Genomic DNA, 15034 nt, shown 5'->3' with positions numbered 1-15034 from the left:
AAGGTATGGTGGTGACAGAGAGTGGTCAGCAGAAAAAGATATTCATTTTATGCTCAAAATTCTAATATAAAAAACAGCGTGACTATCAGGAGAAAGTAAATATTCCCCTCTCCCGCCAGGTCGCCCTCCCTCTCCCCCCCCCATCATTGAAATATTCCCACAACCAATGAACTCACTTTGAAGGGACTCTCCATTGCATGTTCTCAATACTTATTGCTTATTTATTTATAATTATTATTTATTTATTTTTGTGTTTTCACAGTTTGTTGTCTTCTGCACTCTGGTTGTTATTCGACAGATTTATTGAGTATGCACACAAGAAAATGTGACATATATGTACTTTGATAATAAATTTTCTTTGAAGTTTGAAATAAAGAATTAGATTTAGAGAAGATATTTAGAAAGTTGTCAGGCCAAACAGTTGGGAGCATTTCAGAACTCGGAAGATAAGGATGACGAAATTGATAAACAAAGCAAAATAACGCATGAGCATAAACTGGTGAGAGAGAAAAGTTTTCTGTGTGGGAGTTTCCATCATTAAACAGAAAGGAAAAGTCCAGTGAGGGCAAGTGTAACAGAGACCATTGAAGACAGCAGAATTTATAAAGGGGAAGAAGGAAATGAGTAAGCAATCAAACAGCTACTTTGTCTGTTTATTTATTTAGAGATATAGTGTAGAACAAGCTCTTCTTGACCAACGAGACACACAGCTCAGCAACTCTCCTGTTGAACCCTAGCCTAATCACACAACAATTTACAATGACCAATTAACCGGTACATCTTTGGAATGTGGGTGGAAACCAGAGGATATGCTTTTTTGTGCGGGATGAAGGATTTGGGGTTTGATGTGCTGCTTTTCTTTCTTGGTTTCACCGCTGGCTGGAGAAATGAAGAATTTCAGAGTCGTATACTTTGACAATAAAATGAACCTTTGGACGTCTGAATTCTCTCCAGAACTACCAGAAAATCAAGGGTTTAGAGAGAATGAGGAAGTGTCTGCATTTGTATTAAGGAACAAGGCTGATGAGACTGAAAAATGATAAAGAGTGGTGAATCTTTGGAAATCTCTACCCTAGTGGGCTGTATTGGCTCAGTCAGAAATAAATAGATTTTTGAATATTGAAGGAATCAAGGAATATGGGGATAGTGGAATTAAAAAAAATATATTTTATTGAGATACAAAGTGGAGTTGGCCCTTCTGGCCTTTTGAGCCACGCTGCCCAGCAATCCCCCAGTTTGATCCTAGCCTAACCACAGGACAATTTACAATGACCAATTAACCTACAGTTTTTCTGGAAGGAAACTGGAGCACCTGGAGGAAGCCCACGTGGTCACAGGGAGAACATGCAAACTCCTTACAGGCAGTGTGGGAATTGAACCCGGGTCTCCAGTACCATAACATATTGTGCTAACCACTACACTACTGCGCTGCCAATGATATGATAGATCAGGTGTTCCCATCCTGGTACGGGACCATGGCATAAAGAAGGTTGGGGACCCCTGAGATAGATCAGTTGTGAAGTTTCTTCAGGTGCACCAAGCTCCAAGTGGACTGATCCTTTAATTTATTTTGTTCTTCTGCTGTTACTTCCAGTTGTTACATATTGCAGCTAATGTGTTCTTGTGATGGAGGAGCTGATTGTTTAGGGTTACGAATGGGATATAGTCAACTGATATACTCAGATTAGATTTGTCCTGCCCTTTTTTTTTTAAACAGAACATACAGTACATGAAAAATTGCAGACTGCTAGTTGGGTGTTAGTTGTTGTGATTGGCTGGCATATCTTCAGTAATAAAGAAAAGAACTCTAGATCTTTGTATGCCTTGCACATAATGCCCCAAGTATCTTTTACTATAACTAAATCCCTGAAATATATCTTTCACTTTTGTACCATTCTGTGATGGATGTGAAAATATCCTTCTACCATTGTATAATAATAGGAACTACCACTACTATTATTGTAAGGCAATAATAGGAAACTGCAGTAAAATAGTATACTATTTGTAGCGGCAATACCAAATTAAAAACCGAAACTAAAGCAAAACAATTGCCTGCAACTGCTACAGAGTTGTTATACTTGCATGACATGCCCTCAGCTCCAATGAAACGATTGTTCCAAGAGTTGAATCCTTTATTCGATCCTTTATCAGCAATTAGCAAATATGCAACCTTGAAGCGATGAAACTTAAGTATAACCAAGTGTAAGCCAATCATTATTCAGCAATATTCTGTGTTATCTCTGCAGTCAGCAAGCTATTGACCTCCACCAGTCCCAAGCTACAAGGTGCCACAAAATAAGCAAGAATACGTAACTTATGCCTCTTTGCTTTTACTACACCCCCACTCATGTGACTAGTTACCATAATAAACACAATAAATATGTAACACAGAATACAAATCTTCCAAGAGGACCATAACCTTGTCATAGGGTTTGAAGGTTTGATTGGCTCAATGACCTGGAGAGCTTTGTAGGCTGGAGTCAGGACCTTGCGCTGTGATTCTTGGTAGGGTCACCTATGCCAGGCAGGTCAAAGGGTAGAAGCCAGACAAACCTGGTCCTCCAGGTTTGGGGGTAAAAGCCCTGACTGGTCAAAAAAAAATAGCTACAGAAGCGGCAATGAAGATGGAGGGCCTTCTTGCTGCCCGAAGCGAAAACGCTGTAACTGGCAGTAGGGAAGTAACAGAGTACAAAGCTGATGGAGAACAGACAAGGCTCCTACACTATTTAAGAATAACAGCAAGGATATAGTGCTAAAGATATGCTGTTGAAAATGCAAATTACCACAGACTCTGCCTTTCTTCAATTCTTCATTGCCTTTCTTTTAATTGTCTAGGGCACCAAAAAGACTGGAAGCTCCTCTTTTATATGCCAATTCAGAAAACATTTGATATAGGTAGAATAGCTATGTAAGTACAAGTTCCAGTCGCTTTAACTTCAAGCAATTAAATTCTCACCGGAGAAAAGTAAAAGAGGAATCACTACAGATCATTCCTGGGTTAACTTTGGTAGACCAGTACAATTGCTTGGGGAAACATTGTGAGCGGAAGGGCTTGTACGCCTGCTGCCTCACCGGTTGAATTCCTCCAGCATTTTGAGTGCGTTGTTTAGGATTAATACTAACTGAGAACTGAGTGCAATTTATTTTCCGAAATGTGAGGAGGTAAACAGGTCCAGGAACAGAGATTATTTTTCCAAAAGTATACTTTATTCAGAAATATTACAAAATAAAGTTATTTACATAGAAAAAAAACATTCGTTGACCCTCAGTCTTTTATTCAATAAATAAAGTTATTTACAGTAAAATTGTGCGTTGACTCTCAGTCCATATTCAAATGAAAGATGTTTACAATAAACCATTCGTTGACTCTCAAACCTTAGTCAAGAATTAAGACTTATTTACAATAAAAAAAATTACAACCTTCCTAAAATTCCCCTTCGCTTGTGGATGATAGGGGCGGCCACGCTTGCCGGGGCTTTATATAGCCCAAGGGGGTGGTGCCTTTTATGCGCAGCACGGTGATTGACGTTAGAAGCAGCCTGTTACCTGGCAGGGGTCCGAGCCAATTATACCAACGGGTGTCAGACGGAGGCAGGGCTTCCGGTGTGTCTGTGTGTGCGTTGTTGCTGAGGTGAGTAAACAGCGAGAAGCCCCGGAGGCTGCGGTGGGTTTTATTTGTCGCTCCGCCGCTCACAATAATGTCGCCGACGGGGCCGCCTTTCAGAAAAGCGATCCTGTAAAATTTTGCTTTGGGGTATCGGGTACTCTGGATCTTGATTTTACATTCCCCGCTTCATATACGCTTGGTTTCGCTGAAGGAGCTTTTGCAGCCGGGGACGGTGAGTGTGACGGCGGCCGCTTCCGCCCGGCGGACCCGGGTATCACCGAAAACCAGTACTTTTATAAATTCCAGTGTGAAATACCTACCGTTTTTCATTCTGTTTAACAGTACAACCTCTACATTACGAATTGTAAATGTCCTTTACAGCAAAGTTGAAACTCGATTGAATTGCCCCCCTTACCTCATTTGCCAAAGAAACTGATACGAGTTGTTATATTTTTCGTTTTGTTTAAATCGTGCCTTGTACTGTATCTCCCCCTGTGAAACCTGCGACTTCCCTGTTGTCGAATGAATCGTTGGTGACGTGAGAAGATCTCCATTAGTGGGATGGTTCGGATAACGTAATTGGAAGAACAGCCAGAGGCCAGGAATAGTACTTCATTCAGATTTGTGATTTCAGTTTCAGTTCAATAATGTCCTAAAACCTTTAAGGGGACTTTTGTTTTCTCTGGTTGGTTTGCATTTGATCTTTTTTCCCAAATAACATTCAAATAGAGTTTCTTTTCGTTTAAGAGTAATGTGTTAGAATATTGTTGTAATGCAGTTCCTACTAAGGGTGTTACTAATTTCTAATTTAGGGTGTGAGGTACGTATTTGTTTCTACTTTATTGACAGACTTATAAATGCGCTACTCCTGTGAGTTTTATTTTCTTTTTAACTGCACGACCACTTACAGCAATGTTGCAAAAAAAAGAGAGCAACTTGACGTTTAAACTCTTTCAACTTTCAATATATATTAAAAAGCTCAAGTAGTGCAAAAAAAGTAGTGAGGTAGTGACCATGAGTTCATTGTCCATTCGAAAATCTGAAGCTGCTCCTGAATCACTGAGTGTGTGCCTTCAGGCTCCTGTACCATCTCCCTGATGATAGCAATGAGAAGAGGGAATGCCCTGGGTGATGAGTGGTTCTTAATGATGGATGCCACCTTTTTGAGGCATCGCTTCTTGAAGATATCCTGAGTGCTGGGGAGGCTAGTGCCCGTGATGGAGCTGGAACATGAAAGAATCTCTTTCTTTAAAGTAAAGTTGTCACCCCACCATTCACAATAATGTCGCTGATGGGGCCGCCTTTCAGAAAAGAGATCCTGTAAAATTTTGTTTTAGGTTGAGGATGGTTTGGTTTTTCTCCAGTTCTTTGGGTTACAAGAATAAGGCCAATGTAAGACCTGCATACTATTGCACATGGGGTGGGTAATGCTTGATAAGGTAATCAAAATTCAAGATAAAATTTATTATCAGAGTACATACATGTCACCACATGCTTTTTCTTGCAGGCATACTTAGCAAATCTATAGAACAGTAATTGCAAACAGGATCAGTGAACAACAAACTGTGCAAATGCAAATATAAGTAAATAGCAATAAATAACAAGAGCATGAAATAACAAGATACTGAGTCCTTAAAGTGAGACCATTAGTTGTGGGACACCAGAAATACAAACGTTTGTAGAATGAATGTAGTTATCCCTTTTTGTTCAAGAGCCTGATGGTTGAGGGGTAGTAACTGTTCTTGAACCTGCTTGATAGGGTAATCTGTAAGGTGGTCTGCTCCTTCTAGCATTCTCATTTGGTTTCCCATGAATCAGTATAGTTCTTGGTGCCATCCAAGTTGCTGCTGTCCAAGATTTGAACAGTCTTTGGATTTGGATACCTAAAGAAAAAGGTTGATAGTGGTCCGTGGTTTTGGATATGTTAATTGTAAGGCTCACTCTCTTACTCTTCACCAAAGAGTGGAAAATGATAGGGAGCTTTTCCTCCATCTGTGCCCACCCTGGACTGTATATGATGCAGCTTAGTGACTGAAGTTGGTATGACCTCTGTTCTGGACGTCATTGAGTTTGAACAGATTTCTGAAAGTCCTGCGTCGTACTAAGACTGCTGGAAATTTGTCTTAGTGTCAGGGTGTCAACCTAGCTTGCCGTCCGCCTGCACTGACATTAGGTCTGCTAGTTACATACCATCATATACCTGATACAGTATGAAAACAAATTTTGACAGGCAGCCAAACTGGAGAAGGATGTCCCACAGCCTTACTCTATTGAAGTCAAAGCTTTTGTGAGGTTATAAATGTACACATAATTGATGCAACTCTCTGCTTTTCTTTTGGAGCTAATGTGTGGTAATGATATGTCCTTTGTATCTCTGAAAAGACAGAAACTTTGCTGTGATTTGGGGAACAGGTCATTGTTGCAGGAGGAGGGGTAGAGGCTGGACTTTCAATTGTGATTTTTGCCCTGTAACACCATTCCACAGCAGGCATGAATATTGACTTCGCTAACTTCCAGTAATGCCCCTCCTCCCCTTCACACCCCATCACTTATTTATTTAATATTTTTTTTATCCCCCCTCTTCCCTCTTTTTTTTTCTCCCTCTGTCCCTCTCACTATAACTCCTTGCCTGCTCTCCACCCTTCGGGCTCCCCTCCCCCCTTCTCTCTCTCCCCAGGCTCCCCGTCCCTTGATCCTCTCCCTTCTCCAGTCTGGTATCCCTTTTGCCAATCAACTTTCCAGCTCTTAGATCCACCCTTCCCCTCCTGTCTTCTCCTATCATTTTGGATCTCCCCCTCCCACTCCCACTTTCAAATCTCTTACTATCTCTTCTTTCAGTTAGTCCTGACGAAGGGTCCCGGCTCGAAACGTCGACTGTACCTCTTCCTATAGATGCTGCCTGGCCTGCTGCGTTCCACCTTCATTTTTTGTATGTGTTGCTTGAATTTCCAGCATCTGCAGATTTCCTTGTGTTTGCGTAACCAGGATGTTGACTAGGTTGGAGAACTTTAGTTAAGTGGAGATATTAGATAGGCCGATTTTGGTTTCCTTGAAGGGAATTTGGTTGAAGGATGTCCTGATAAATGTATGTAAAATTTTCATGGCATAGATAGGGTAGATGAACAGAACTTTCTTATGGTAGTTGTGTCAAAAACAAGGGGTGGAGGTTTAAGATAAAGAGAAGGATTTTTAAAGGGATCTGCGGGGAAATTTCCTTTACGTAGAGTGGTTTATATTTGGAATGCAACATCATGGGGTGTGGTGAAATCTAAAACAATCACTGTTTGAGACAGGCACTTAAATTGGTAAGGCACAAATCAATACAAATCTGAGGTGAGCATATGGATTGTGTGGATGGGCAAAATGTTTGCAATGGATGTTGGGGTTGAAAGACATGAGCTATATGTAAGGAGGTTCAGTGACTATGAAGGGGTTTCTTGATGTCTTGCTGCCAAGTAAGTATTATGGTTTTCAGCATACAAGTTTAGGCTAAGCTGGTAGAATTCCTGTCAAATTAAGAACATTTTTAGCTTATGCCTTTCTGCCTTTGGTCAATACACCAAAACTCAGTTTGTATCAGGTCAGTGTTAATGTAGCTGTCGAGTTCAGGAAATGCTAGTTGTTTAGTGCTGAATTAATGGAGAGCTAATTCTAGGTGCCCCAATTAGCCTTGTTACCTCAAGGCAAGGGAAAAATTGGTCTGCGTTGCTGTTCTTGAATTTTCTCCAACAATTTGTAATGGAAAGTGTATGGCTGAAATTTAGCTCAGGACAAATTGAGCTGTGGTGTTTTGACTGATAAGATTGAATAATCTGCTGTTTTTATTTCATGCTGAGGGAATGGATGTTTGAGTCTGGGACTGGGAAGCTGGTGATGAAGTGCATGTAGAACAACCTCCCAACATGAATTGTGTTTTGCAGCAGAGGGTGGGTATGTAGAAGTGGAAGCTGATACCCGAGTAGAACAGTTTTGGTGTTTTTAGTGAGTTTTTATTTTTATGTGTAAATAGACTCATAGTGTTATACAATCATAGAAACTTGTCCTTGCCAATGAACTTGATAATCTAAGCTAGTCCCATTTGTCTGCATTTGTTCCATATCCCTTGTCTAAGCATTTCCTATCCAATTGCATGTCTAAATGCCCTTTTAAATGTTACTGTACCTGCCATCACAGTTTATTCTGCTAACTGCCACTCTGTGGGGGGGGGGGGGGGGGGAAGTTGCCTCTCCAGTCTCTTTTTAAATCTTTTCTGTCTCACCTGAACTCTATACCGTATAGTTTTAGACCTCACTACCTTGGGAAAAGACTGTTTATTCATCTTTTCTAAGGCCCTCATGATTTTACATGCTGTATAAAGGTCACCCCTACACCACAGAGAGAAAAAAAAAATCCCAGACTGTCCAGTTTTTCTTGTTGCTAGGGCGGTTGCTGGGGAAACTAAACTAATTCTTCAATATTATGAACAGAAACTTGGTGTTAAACCCTTTAGTATAATCTTGTGAAGTGCCATTGGACAAATAATTAATCCATAATTCTGTTAGTATTATCATGGAATTTAATTTTTTTCTTCCATATCCCTCAAATAATCATGATGAACAGATTAAAAAAAAACTTGTCAGTGTTCTATATTATAGAACTTAAAAGGTGCTCTTAAGTTTATGTCTGGGAGAACTATGATTGTTTTAGCACCTTGGAGTCAGAGGAAGATGATCCAATTAGATTTTAACTTTTAATTTTACAATCCATACTTCAGGAAAAAAACAAATTGAAATAACTTTTCTTTTGTTAAAACCATGCTTTTGCCAAATTTGATGAGATCAATTTTAGTTCTTTTTTGATTCCTCATCTTGTATCAAATTCAGTACATATTTGAGACCGAAACTTTTTGAAACCTACTTGATCATTGTGGTTCAATATCATGGGACATATTCATGGAGTCAGCTACTAGACAATTACTCAATATGTACCACTGTAGGTTGTCAAGCCGAGGAGTGGTAGTGGGGACAAGCTCCCACTACCCAAAAGTGCTCCTCATGACATGCGCCTCAAATAGCCTCTGACAACTAAGCCCAACTCCTGGCTTTCTCGTGTGGCTTAGCCTGTAAGCCCAGCGGAACTATTTCTACTGACAGGAGAAGGGGCGAAGGCGGGTCCTGGCGCCTTAAAACCAGTGCTTCGGGTAGATGGAGCTCGTCAGCCTGGGAAGGCAGTTGATCTAAGAGAGGGAAAACTCTGATTTCAAACCTCTGCTGCCTTGCGGCCATACCCACTCTTGGAAAAGGCTCCGAGAGTAAACCCTGAGGATAAATCCGGAGTGGGAATCCCTAAGGCAGTCCGATGTTGCCTTCAACCTTGTTCTGGCAACTCCTGCGATGACACCGGTGCTGAGCTGCATCGGCCCTTGCCCTTCCCTTGGACAACATCGGTGTCGTGGAGAGGGGAGACTTGCTGCATGGGCAACTGCCTGTCTTCCATACAACCTTGCCCAGGCCTGCGCCCTGGAGAAAAACCCAGGTGCAGATCCATGGTCTCGCGAGACTGACGGATGCCGCCACCACTCCACAGTAGCAATCTATTGGTGGGGCTTATTCCATCACTGGATTTCTGTCTCTTTGCACTTGTGTTACTGGCCGTCATGGGATGTCATGGTGAATACTGTATTAATATTTCATTTAAAATTTCAGAATACATAAATAGAAAAAATCCTTGGTATCTGAGATGATTTATTTTAAAACATTTGATAAGGTAGAGACTACACCCAAATTAGTAGGTAAATGGGCATATGGTTAACAAGATTTTTTGTCAAAATCTGATGGTCTTTCATGTGAATGTTTTCATTGGGTAATTTGAATGTATCAATGTTTTACATGCTACATGTGATCTAGATCATATTTGACATCTTTGAAAAATAGTTTCTTAGTCATCCAGGGAACTGATTATAGACTTCAGGAGAGGAGAGGGAAACCAGAGGTCCGTGAGCCTATCCTCATCAGAGGATCAGAGGTGGGGAGGGTAGCAACTTTAAATTCCTGTGTGTTACTATTTCAGAGGACCTGTCCTAGACCCAGCAATTGCAAAGAAAGCACAGCAGTGCATCTACTTCCTCAGGAGTCTGGAGATTCGGCATGACATCTACACGTTTGTAAAACTTTGACAAACTTCTGTAGATTTGTGGTGGAGAGTATACTGACTGGCTGCATCACGGCCTGGTATGGAAACACTGGTACCTTTGAATGGAAAATCCTTCAAAAGGTTGTGGATTTGACCCAGTATATCATTGATAAAGGCCTTCTAACCATTGAGCACATCTACCTGAAACACTGTCGTAGAGAAACAGTATCCATCATCTCACTTCTAGGACACATGATCTTATCTCGTGTTCTGGTTATTGCTATGTATTTATATTTGCATTTGCACAATTTGTTGTTTTCTGCACTCTGGTTGATCTTTGATCCTGTTGTAGTTACTATTCTGTAGATCTGCCATGCTTTCTTCTCACTGAGAATGCCCGCAGGAAAATGAATCTCAGGGGTTGTATATGGTGACATATCTGTACTTTTACAATAAAATTTACTTTGAACTTTAGGTTTGATTGCAGCAGATTTCATTTGATGTTTTGGAAATGCATGTGATGATATAGTCCAGGATTCTTCCCGTCTATGAATTCGTATTGTTGAAATGAAGCCAAGAAATCTTGCTGTATGCACAGAATTTAAACTTCCTGTGCAGGGAAATAGAAAGTGAAAGTTGAAGTACTGAATGTTTAAATTGTTTAAATTGAGCTCTCTACTTGAGGGTATTAGTGCAGGTATGCTACTCCTAGGAAAAAGCGAAGAATCTTTTCATGAATGAAAGATTTATCCTAAATATTACTGGTGAAAGTGACGGTTGATGTTTTGGTTACTGTAACACAGATGGGTGAGACTGGTTGAAGGTGACTGAATGGGGGTGGTTCTGAGCTGTCGGCAGGTTAGAATCATTATTTGGCCAGGCAGTTCTGTAGTGGAGCAGTATGTTGGATAGAAGCTATTTCAAGTAAGTAGAAATTCTAACTTTGTGAACTTTTGAGTGGTTTGCTGTGAAAATACTTAAATCAAGTTGATGGAACTTTTAGGTATTCGAAGGGCTGAGAATTAGTAGGTTTTTGTTTGTCTGATGTGGTGTAATTTGAGATACAGGACTCTGTAGCTAAGTAAATGAGCAGAATCAGTTGAACAGCTGCATTAATTTGTATGGGAGATCTTTGTAAATTAGTATTGTCTCATTTGGTTGACAGAGAAAATGTAAAACGTGCAGGTACTGTACATCATTGGTGGGGCAAAATGTTTGATGTTGTAAATTGTGACCGTTGCGTTCTGTTATCATTCATCAGTGAAAATGTTCTGCAAAGCTCAAGTATTTTTCCTCTGAGGCTCATCTTAATTTTTTGCTGTCTGAAATCTGGCTTAATATATGGTTTGTAGGAAAACCAGGAGCATTCTTTTGGGATAGGGGATAAAGGAGAAGGAAAGGTTTTGGCGATATATCCTCGTTTGATTTAAAATAGGTAAGTCCTGTTGTTGTTAGTACCATTTTTGAAAAAGCTTGCTGTCATCAAAGCATAACGGAGCACTAATGTATTTGTCTATTTTGTTTTGTAGTTCTTGAGCAAAAACAACCATGTCTGACAGTCAAACTGAAGAAACCCAGCTATGTGCCAACTGGTAAGAGACTAACATAGATGATTACTTCAGGAAATTACTGAAGGATGTATTTAAAAGCTGATCTGTCTCTCTGAGTGTATATAAATGTTGTTCACATCATCTACTCTGATAGCAACAACAATGGCAACTTGAGAAATAACATGGGCATCAAGATCATGAAATTTGTAATGATTGTATGTTCTCCTAATTAGACACCATTGCGCCTAGGAAATATGTCACTTGTTTTTGATATTTGAACTCACGACAAATAAGACTGTGAAAGTAACTTAAAGGGAAGGATTGTGGTTATTCTAAAAGCTGCTCACTAACACCTTCTCAATTCCTGGAAAATTGGTGTGGAAGAAATCCATCTTGGTAGTATGACAGAATTTACAGAGACTGGAAATTGGTCCTTGACTTGTAGTCCAAGCAATTCTCTCCAGGCTTATTTCTCTCATTATAATATTTCTGTCCTGCTTTATTTTAGCTTTGTTTTTCTGTTTTCTCATTACGCCTTCAACGTGGAACTTTCATGATGATAGACATTTAAGTCTAAATTATTGTCAGGCACTTGAGTGAGGATTAACCATTATGCCTATATGCAGGAATCAGCAGGCATTGGCAGCTTGAGAATATTCAATGAGCAAACAATAGATATGCCATCTTGAATAGCCATTCTTTGTTCATGTCAATTTCTGATGTTTCTGTGCGTGGAAGTTAGTTCAGATCTATTCTGGATTTAACTACTTTGCTTGCTATCTATCAGATAAAGCTGTGTTTCTTAAGCTCTTGTGTTGAGTGCTGATCAGAGGCTCTTTGAGTTACTGTAAAGTTAGATTCTGCTTTTTAAAATTGAGTTTTCCTAACAAGAATATTTAAATAGTGAACAGCAACACACACAGAATACTGGAGGAACTCAGCAGGCCAGGCAGCATCTATGGAGAAGAGTACAGTCAATGTTTCAGGCCAAGACCCTTCAGCAGGACTAGAGAGAAAAAGATGAGGAGTGGAGTTAAAAGGTGGGGGAGGGGAGGGCGAAACGTAAGGTGATAAATGAAACCGGGAGGAGGAGGGTGAAGTAAAGAGCTGGGAAGTTGGTTGGTGAAAGAGATACAGGGCTGGAGAAGAGGGAGGCTGATAGGAAAGGACTCAAGGCCATGGAAGAAAGAAAAGGTGGGGGAAGAACACTAGAGGGAGGCAATGGGCGGGCAAGCAGATAAGGTGAGAGAGGGAAAAGGGGATGGGAAATGGTGAGGGGGGGGGCATTACCAGAAGTTCAAGAAATCAAGTTCATGCTATAAGGTTGGTGGCTACCCAGACAGAATATAAGGTGTTGTTCCTGCAATATGAGTGTGGCCTCATCGTGACAGTGGAGGAAGCCATGGATAAGCATTTTGGAATGGGAATGGGAAGTGAAATTAAAATGGGTGGTCATTGGGAGATCCCGCTTTTTCTGGCAGAATGTCTGCAAGACTTAATTTTGAGCCACATTGTATCTATTAAGTAATGTACTTTAGTGACCAAGACTTTCACCAATTTAAGTTCTGCCCCAAACCATTAAGTGAAAGTTTTTAGTTAGCTGGATTGGTGAGTATCCAGCTGTGCAGAAGTGATTTGTTCTTTCACAATAGGTAGAACATTGAATAGAAAATTGTTGATGTGACATGATTTTTATCAGGGACAGCTAAAGAAGTGTAGAAGGAGACTTGAAATAATTGTAACACAGGAATTGACTGTAACTCTACCAGTGTCAAATACTAGCCAGTACATTTACTGTAATATCTGCTACAAGACCAGACTGCATAAGATTCTTACAGGGCCCCAGCTAAAAAACTTAAAGTTAAACAACCATTCATAAATAATATGAATCACTTATAAAACAGTGGGCCAGAACTTAGGACCTCATCACCAGCAGCAAGTCTTGTTGCCCTTGCATGTTATAAGTATGAACTTGCCTTTTCCGGATTATACGGTACCAACTTGTTAAAATAACCCATCCTTGGCTAAAATGATGAAGCCCCCTGCTTTTTGCAGGGAGTTTTCATAGTATGTGGCCAATCATAAAACTGCAGTTAGAAACATTCAGAACAGCTGAGAACTATTACAAGTGAATGGAAGAATTAAAAAAATTATTCTTAAATAATTTGACAATGACACCACAGTTATTGGCAGAATTTCAGATGACAGGGAGGTATACAAGGGTGAGATGGTTTGGTTGGTTGAGTGGAGCAGCAACAGTCTTGCACTCAACATCAGTAAGATCAAGGAATTGATTATGGACTTAGGAAGGGAAAGTTCGGCAAACTTACACCAATAAATTTCTATAGATATGTGATGGAGAGCATTCTGACTGTTTGCATCACTGTCAGGTATGGAGGATTGAAATAGGCTGCAAAGGGTGTAGATGCAGCCAACTCCATCATGAGCACAACCTTCCTGCTGTCCAGGACATCTTCAAAAGACAATGCCTCAAGAAAGTGGCATCTGTGAGTAGTGTCCTCACTATCTGCGACATGCCCTCTTCATATTTCTGTCATTGAGAAGGAGGTACAGGATCCTGAAGACCCATACTTAACATTTTAGGAACAGCTTCTTCCCCTCTGCCATCAGATTTCAGAACCATTGATGATCCTATAAACATTACTTTGTTCTTATGGACTATTTAATTTTGTAACCTAGAGTAATTTTTTGTGTTGCATTGCTGCTGTAAAACAGCAAATTTCACGAAATGCACCAGTGATAATCAACCTGATTCTGAATTAGAATACTTATAACACCTTTTAAGTTATGTATCTTATAGGCTCATGTTGCTATCTTTTTCAATTTTTGGGGATTTGCAGCAAGTTTCATTAGTTTTCCTTTCCACCTTTTAAAATGAATTGGAGTTAGTTAATTTATGCAATAGTTGTACACTTATGGGTAACCCTTGCTCAAGAGCAACATAAACAGACTTTTCAGCAAAAATATCTGCTGTTTTTCCTCCATTTCATTCTGTGGAAAGCTAAAGTAACGTTTCATTGTGCCTTGGAGTACAAATTTGAAGTCAAATCTGAGATCTTCTGGACTGTATTTTCTTTAAAATATACAGGATGATATCTGTTATTTAAATAATTGTTGATCCTTTTGCAAATAGCCCTGCTTTGTGTTTTCTTGGCAGTTGAATACCAACATGAGTTTAAACATGCAGGGACAGATGCTGTTAACGTTAAATTCTCCAGTTTTGAATAAATATATTGTATTCTGTTTCATTGTCAGCAAACGTGACATTCCTGCAACAAACTTCACCATCCATGAAATCCACTGTAGAAGGAACATCGATCTTTGCCGGTATTGTAATGAGCCTATTCCCAAATCTGAGATGGAAGAACACTTTCAAACAGAACACGCACTGGTAAGATCTTCAGAACGGCAGTCTTATGCTAAATGATAAATATGGTAATACTTTGGTGTGTAATTTCCCCCTCTATCAGTTTTCTCTCCTGTTCCAAAAAGGCACTGCTCTGTGCGTACTTATGATTGTATTGGAGTTGGCTGTCCTTCTTTACCTCACCTTAAAGAGCTTTCATGATATTAACCAAAATTGTCCTGGTTGGCTGATTCATGTGCTTTAATATAACCACTGCATTTGACTAACATTCATTAATGATTACTTGATAACGAATAGGAGTATCCTTCTCTCTCCCCCTGCCCCTTAGAGCTCTTGTTTGTAAACAGTTACAGTAACTCTAGTGAAAGTAATCAAAAT

General features: G+C 40.0%; 1 protein-coding gene across 3 annotated transcripts in view; it reads left to right on the top strand.

Moving 5' to 3' along the window:
- Window positions 1-3630: 3630 nt before the first annotated feature.
- Window positions 3631-15034, top strand: part of LOC140190945 (TRAF-type zinc finger domain-containing protein 1-like) — a 57550-nt gene continuing 46146 nt past the window's right edge. For 2 of the 3 annotated variants that reach the window (XM_072247936.1, XM_072247934.1), the window contains exons 1-4: window positions 3631-3839; window positions 11071-11153; window positions 11248-11310; window positions 14545-14680. In XM_072247936.1, coding sequence (XP_072104037.1) covers window positions 11267-11310; window positions 14545-14680 — 180 coding nt within the window. In that variant the 5' untranslated portion in view covers window positions 3631-3839; window positions 11071-11153; window positions 11248-11266. The remainder of the gene's footprint in view (window positions 3840-11070; window positions 11154-11247; window positions 11311-14544; window positions 14681-15034) is intronic. The other variant, XM_072247935.1, reaches the window with a different exon arrangement.

This window comes from Mobula birostris, chromosome 31 (genome assembly GCF_030028105.1).
Source record: "Mobula birostris isolate sMobBir1 chromosome 31, sMobBir1.hap1, whole genome shotgun sequence".
Lineage (NCBI taxonomy): Eukaryota > Metazoa > Chordata > Chondrichthyes > Myliobatiformes > Myliobatidae > Mobula > Mobula birostris.
This window is presented reverse-complemented; position numbering and strand designations above follow the sequence as displayed.